Source organism: Rhagoletis zephyria, unplaced genomic scaffold (assembly GCF_001687245.7).
Source record: "Rhagoletis zephyria isolate East Lansing unplaced genomic scaffold, Rhagoletis_zephyria_1.1 Rzeph_scaffold_22858, whole genome shotgun sequence".
NCBI lineage: Eukaryota > Metazoa > Arthropoda > Insecta > Diptera > Tephritidae > Rhagoletis > Rhagoletis zephyria.
In genome coordinates this window covers 1-7,027 of record NW_016179916.1, presented here as the reverse complement: position 1 = coordinate 7,027, position 7,027 = coordinate 1, and the positions used below count along the sequence as shown (strand labels likewise).

The following is a 7,027-nucleotide window of genomic DNA, read 5'->3' as shown; positions in this document are numbered from 1 at the left end:
TCCGTTAAGTTTAGATCCTTTGAATAGGACAGACCCTGAAAAAATTGCGGCTTTGCTTCGTTATCTTCGTTTTTACAGCTCCTGTAGTGCGCGGGGGTGCGTAATTTTGCTGGTATATTCAAGAACAAGGTGCGATAATATGCGACAAATGTAAAAAAATGTCCTTAATGCTTGTTTTGCATGAATTATTCGTAATTTTGGAAACTGTAAATATAAGCTCAATTTCTCTGGACTACAAAACCGCAGTTCAGACCGCCAGAGAGAAGAGAGTATTCTGGAGCGGAATCAAGCAACGTTCGTACTTTCACGATTTTTTACAATTATTATTAAATTCGTTGTTGCCATCAAAATTAAAGTTTTCGCCAGAGAAAATTGCCATTTTCTAGATGTCCTTTCAGGCATGCGAGTAAAATTTATGTCCTTTTTTGACATTTTCTGAACACAACTGTATAGAGTAATTCGCAATTCCCTTGTGGTGTTATCAACACCAACATTTTTCTTCCATTTTAGTCCACTATCGTCGACAGCAAGATGCTGACCTCGTAAAGGAATTTTGTTATTTCCATCTAACTTTTGTGTTCTGGCTCCGTTTTAGGTTTTTTTTCCTGCGATGCTGTGAGCCGGCTTCAGCTGTCAAAAGCATTTGTATTTCCTTCAGATTTGTCACCAAAAGATCGCCTGCAAAGTCCTGGAGCCATGAATCCCTCCATTTATGCATTTTATGCAGTTGAAAGTGCGCCTGCTTCGTCCATTCTTGCTCTGTTATAGTTATAATTATCCTTTAAATTCTTATAGAGGTTATAGGTGAAATTTAAATAACTTTGCTATACACATAAGGAGGCTTGTGCTTATTCAAGTGAATCAAAACGATAAGCATAATTTTCGTGTAGTTTGATAAAAAGTGGAAAAAGAAATCCAAAGCAATAGAGCCGTTTTATTAATTTTCACCATTTTTCTTCGAAATTTTTCACTCTTCAAAATGAGATCGAAAATAAACTTCTCTAATGCTGACAAGTCCAGATATAAGCTTGGATCTTGAGGAAAATATATAATAATAATACCTATTCTAGTGAAGCGGGGTGTATCTCCTTATTTAAAATGTATGGAAAAAAACAGTTAGAGAGACTGTTCCAGAAGCCTTTCAATTAATTTAAAGGCTCCTTGCTTCTTGCCACTTTTAGTGCCCCAAGGAAATGAAATCCGAAAAATTTATGAAAATTGTGACAGTAATAATGAATAGGTTGGATTTGGAAAACTAAATTTTCTAGTAGTATACAAAACTCTATAGCCTATGGGAACTTAATTTGAAATGGAATTAGCTAAATACGTATGTATATTTCGGAGTCATTGCCTACAGATTCTTGGTAAGCGACATCGCGAACCTCGAAGTACAACTCGGTCGAAGGTTAAATTCATGTAAAAATAAAATCCTCCTTTTGAAGAAATTCAAATTAAATATTCGAGTGAAGCGGAGTGTATATATGTACATATGTATGTTCACACATGTGTGTGTTAAAAATATGGTAAGCATATTTTTGCTTCTATTAGTACTAATACTTATGCATGTATAATATATATACCCTGTGGGGAAAATCTCTAGCTCTGAACTGGTGCGCTTCTAGTACATTTAGACCCAGTACTGGGTCGCGATAAATCTCTTTTGCATGCAAGCAACTGGCGAATTTAACACGGCGATGTCCTAGGAAGTGTCAATTGCCCCCCGCTGCATCCCTTTTTCGATAGTTCCGAACTAGTCCTAAATTTTATAGTTCCGAACCAGTTCTAAAATCGAAATGTACGTTTACATACCTTTAGCTGTAGCTGAGTTTGCAGAGGTGCTCGCTGTTATTTCTTAGATTCCAGAGGGTCCCAAAATGTTAAAATGTTAACACAAATTTTTGTTTTAAAATTCAAACCAAGCTATGAAAAAGCATCTACGAAGCACAGAATATAAGCGCATTTGAACGAAAAAGCCGCCGAATACATATCTATGTAAAGTAAGCAAGCCCCCCGCTGCATCCCTTTTTCTATAGTTCCGAACCATTTCTAACTTCGTCACTTTAGATATAGATTTCTAGTGAAAAAAACTGAAAAAAATTAGTTCTTTAAAAGTACCACTTTTCGCCGATTTTGGACTGGTGGGGATCTAGTTCCTATCGGTCTAGTTCCTTTTTGGCGATAAAGACCTAGTACGGAACTAGAAATTTGATTCACTAGTCCGGGGGGTCCCTGCAGGGTATATGTAGGTACATATGTAGATTACATAAAATATGTAAAATTTTTCACATAGAAGAGGAAAAGCACAAATTAACTAAAAAGTTTGTTTTCTTTTCAGCTCATATTTTCGACGATTATTGCCGTATTTTGTGCAGCGCAAGCGTTGCCGGTCGAGGTCAGCGATGTAGGTGTCGAGTAAGTACAGCTAGCCAATTATGGACATTGAACTATCGCAGCTATCCTGAAAGTACTTCAAATAGTGTGATGCCTAAATATTTCTGTGCTTACCTCGAATTGTTTTGATCTTTATTATTTTATATATAACATTTCATGAGTCTTCTTCACATAGTAAATATACTTACATATTTCAACGCATTTGCTTTGAATCGCTATTTTGAAACTGTCATATGGCCATTACTACATACATACATACATACAGACATACATACATACATACATATGTGTGACTGCATCTCGTTTAAGAAAGAAAAATCATCAATATTATTGCAAAGTCTAATTTCTCATCCACTACAATGTGACTAAACTAATACCATCACAGCCGATTCATGCGTGCATATTCGACAATAATTACAAATTATCTCTTATCAAAGGGCAATTTGTTTTTACACCAACCAACAAACCATTGTTAGAATTATTCTCAGCTTCTTAGTTTTTATAAGTTCCCACCCATTGCTTGCAATTTTCGTTCGCAGAATCGCAAAACAAAGACTGGTGAAATTCCCTGATGAAGATTCGACGTCCCGCACGGATCCCACCAGTAATAGTTCCGACACAGAAGTGGCCAAGTTTGATGAGGCTCAACGCATCCTGCACGAAATAGAGAAGATTAACCACGCATTTGGGTATGTTCGGAAACAACCTGAACAGTCCAAGCTTCCACCTATTCTGGACTCAAGCCAGTATCTGTTTCCCAAACCGGCAATGCAACCCTTCCATCAGCAAAATCATCAAACATCTGGCATGAATGGAGGAACAATACTAATTCCATCTATAAGATCCGTTCCGCTGCACAGTCAATACATAACTCCTTATACAAATTCTAAATCCATTGCCTTTGATGCAGCTCCGCCCAAGCATCCACACGCCAAAACGATTGAAACAAAATACAATACACACATTTCCCACCCGAACCAGGCAGCGCTACCAACACTGCCAGAAATCGACAAACAAGTTAAATTGCGTACACATTTCCTAATACCGGTACGTCTCTACAGACTCAGTAAAGATGAGTATATTCATATGAACGCACCTGAAGAGTATCGTATGAAGGGATATAAAATTGTCGGTGATATTGGCGATTTCTATGGCAAAGCTATTCAAAAGAACAAGTCATCGACAGATTCAAAATCTAAATACCCAGCTAAAAGCCATCTATTTTTTTTACCGAGCGCGGTAGCGTCGAACGAAGATTCGCAAAGCTCTGAAATAAAATTAAAAGCAAAGGAGCAATCATCCGAAAATAGTTCGAGGGAGGAAAAGGTGATTGGCATTCAAAGGCCTTATAAAATACAAACGACAGCAACAAGTAGCAGCAATGGCGGAGGTTCAAGTGCGAATGTTACAACGCAAATTATTCGAAAACGCATTATACCTAAACCGCTGAGGGAAAAGGAACCTAGCGTCAGTGAAATGATGGAACAACAGACTCCTTTTGGTGGCAATTCGCCAGCGGCAACCAATCAAAACACCAACACCCACACCAATAGTAAACCTATAGTGAACAATAGCCCAAATCAAAACTCGAATATTTACAATGTGCCAAATATTGGCACCTTAAATATCCCCAATCTTGCTAACGTCGTTCGACCAGTTGACCTAAAGAATTCTACCGCTGGCAATGCGATAAAAAATGCCTTCCAAAATATATTCAAATTCCCATTTCGCCAGGAGAACAAACCAGATGCGAGTGCGGCAACACACGAGTCAAATCAATTTTTGCAAATGCCACCCAAGCCTTTTCTAACAACGCAGGCCTATCAGCCAGTACAACCGTTATATGAGGTTATCGGACAACCGCAACAACCGCAGAAAGGGAGTGATTATCATTGGAGTGACGAATCGAGTAACAGTGCTTCAGAGGATGAAGAGGACAGTTCCGCTGAGCATGAGGAGAAACAAATATTTGGCAACCGACACAATGCAGAGCAAACAACACAAATGGAAGCTATCAAGCAGGGCGGGATTATTATTCAACGCTTGAAGGTGCGAAAGGGTGGAATCGCAATTGCGGGTCCTGGCGGTGTGGCGACCGCCGGTAGTGGTGGCACCGCTATTGTTGGCCCCGGTGGCTTTGCGCTTACACATCCACGAAGTCTGACCATTGCTGGACCGGGGGCAAAGGTGATCGCCATTCCATCTAGCGTGGATTTGAAGGATGCTCTCGAAAGAACCAACCTCAACGACCAAAGTATTCCGCGTGAAGGAAAGATTGTTGCCATTGGTCCGACGGTTTATTATTCACCGGCGACGGGTGAAGCTGATTACGTCTTATGAACAAAAATGCTGAGAATAAATTATTGTTGTAATTAATTAAAAGCGTTAGATCTAGTGCGTATTTCATAATTAGTTGTATAAAAACGCAAATTATACATTAAATTTAATTTATTTAAAAGTTTTATAGCATTTCATTACATTTTGGCATGCTATTAGTTAGACAACACTGAGCACTAAATTTTCATGATTAACATCACACCACTTATCTATTATTATTAATGCCTTCTACCATCTTTCGCACGCTAAATACGCTAAATCATTCATTGCCTCAGGTAGTGTTGCCATATATTGTTATTGTAAATATTTTGAACAAGGACTCATGCTTCATTCTGTTCGTACTCTCTTCCTTTTTTACATTTGTGAAACTTTATTTTCCTTCGTCCATCCATCGCCATTGGCTTCCTACCATTCACATAAACTACATACCAGCATTCTTTGGAAAACTGCAAACATTCAAACGTGGCCGGAGACGATTCGTCCAAATCCTCTTGTCATAACAGCATCACCATTAACCCCCATCGCCTTAGCTGTGGCACCAACTGCGTATTTCAAACTTGATAACGTAGTTCATCGAATCCCAAATTTTGAAACGAAGGACGTTTTTCAAAGAAATAGATATCTGCAGATTGATGAACCAATGTACATTGAAAATTTAGCTTTACCCTCCATTTCGTTGCCACTTTTAAGCGCAGAAGGGACCGGAAAACTCCTTCATAAAGCAAGAGGTCAAGATTACGAAGAAATCACAGAAAAAATATCGAGTCAACCAAAGTCAATCGAAATATCAGCGCCCAGAGTAGCGAAAGGAATCCAAAAGCAATTTGTAATGAACACCCACCCATTCACAGGTAGGGCGGATTTCAAAAGCGATATGCGTTTTTTAAAAGCCGTGCAGAAAATAAACCCGGAATTCGTGATTGAAGAAATAATTTTTGTCCCTGGCCAACACATACGTTCGGCGATTTCGGCGCAAAAGTACAAAAAGCCTCTTAAGTTATCAACAGTTTCACAGGCGCCTCCTAAGTTGGTATCAAAAAGCACAGCTTCACCGAAAAAACAATCGACTCTGCGCAAAGCAAAACCTTCATTATCGGAGCCGATAGCAACAAACGGTGAAGAAATAAAAGTGGAAGCTCAAGGGCGCACAGCCACTTCGGGCACAATACCGAAAATACCGTTCGGTACTTACTTTCTTCCATACCAAGCGCACACCCAAAAAGATATCACAAAGACTTCAACATTAATACTGGAACCGCATTCAAAAGCTGTGGTAGGAAATGGTGGTACGGCTGTGTCTACACCTATTTCGAAGGCCTTCCTAAAACGGGGAGTTCCCACCAACGTTTACTTCAGTCCCGAGTCTGTGGCAATAGCCGGAGTTGGTGGCAAAGCGCATGCTCAGGCCGACTTGGAGCTCGATTTGGTGGACTCGGACTCGCGGAAATAAAGTAAAACCCTGCTGTTGTACATATGTACATACACACATACATATGTAAATGTGTTAAGTATTTATAAGCTTCTATTTGTTAAGATCATTATGATGTAAATAATTGTAAATATAAAACATCCATACATACATAAATATGTAATAGAAATTTGTAATTATTTAGTGCTCAATTTCTGCATTTGTATTATAAAGCCATCTAGTTACCTACCTACCTATGTTGAAGTCCTTGCGTAAGAACATTTTCTATGTATGTATTTATATGCAGAAAGCTTTCTATTAGAACCCTTTTGGCTTTGTAGTTTGAAGTTTGTTTTGAGTGGTGTTTTTGATAATTATTTTATGAATCCATCCTATCAAAAATAATTAATAGCCAGCGCTCAAAAGGTCCCATAGTTTTCGAAGCAAGCTCATTCCCTTATTATGGTGGTATGCGTGGCCAAATCTTGCAAGTGGTTAGAACCAAAGATGGAAACGACAATACGTTTATCATAGCTCCAGCTGTCCCTCAGGTCAGCGTAGTACCAGTTTTAACAAAAAAAGCCATGTCCACAGGTAATGGTCAATCTCAGGACATAGCTTCTGCGACCACCGCTTTCGAAAAGGATTTTAACCGAATACAAATAGCTGCGGCCCGTTTGGTCGCTATACAAGAGACTGCAAAACGTAAGGGATCTTTCAGCAATGAAGATAATCGGATCTACGCCGAAAGTTTACTGGAATTGGGGCATGCGGCACAGAACCTGGCCAATTTGCAGCAAAGTGGCCAGATTAAAGATTTCAGTTTACTCCTTCAACCCGACTTTCAATTGCCGCCCAAACAACCACTCCAACCAACCGAGACGGTATCTG

The 7,027-nt window shown here is 39.2% G+C and overlaps 2 protein-coding genes across 2 annotated transcripts; both read left to right on the top strand.

Moving 5' to 3' along the window:
- Positions 1 to 2,335: 2,335 nt before the first annotated feature.
- LOC108381533 (uncharacterized) lies at positions 2,336 to 5,154 on the top strand (the record flags this gene model as incomplete). The annotated part of the gene is made up of 2 exons (XM_017637942.1): positions 2,336 to 2,412; positions 2,931 to 5,154. Coding segments are annotated over 2 exons (1,878 nt in total), but the record flags the coding sequence as incomplete, so codon positions are not given.
- Positions 5,155 to 5,602: 448 nt separating this feature from the next.
- LOC108381532 (uncharacterized) lies at positions 5,603 to 6,178 on the top strand. Its single transcript, XM_017637941.1, has one exon. It carries the CDS (start codon positions 5,603 to 5,605, stop codon positions 6,176 to 6,178), a length of 576 nt encoding a protein of 191 aa, XP_017493430.1.
- Positions 6,179 to 7,027: the final 849 nt, after the last annotated feature.

Excerpts from the sequence above, each read along its gene's own strand:
- LOC108381532 (XM_017637941.1), top strand. The coding sequence starts at position 5,603 with ATGCGTTTTTTAAAAGCCGTGCAGAAAATAAACCCGGAATTCGTGATT.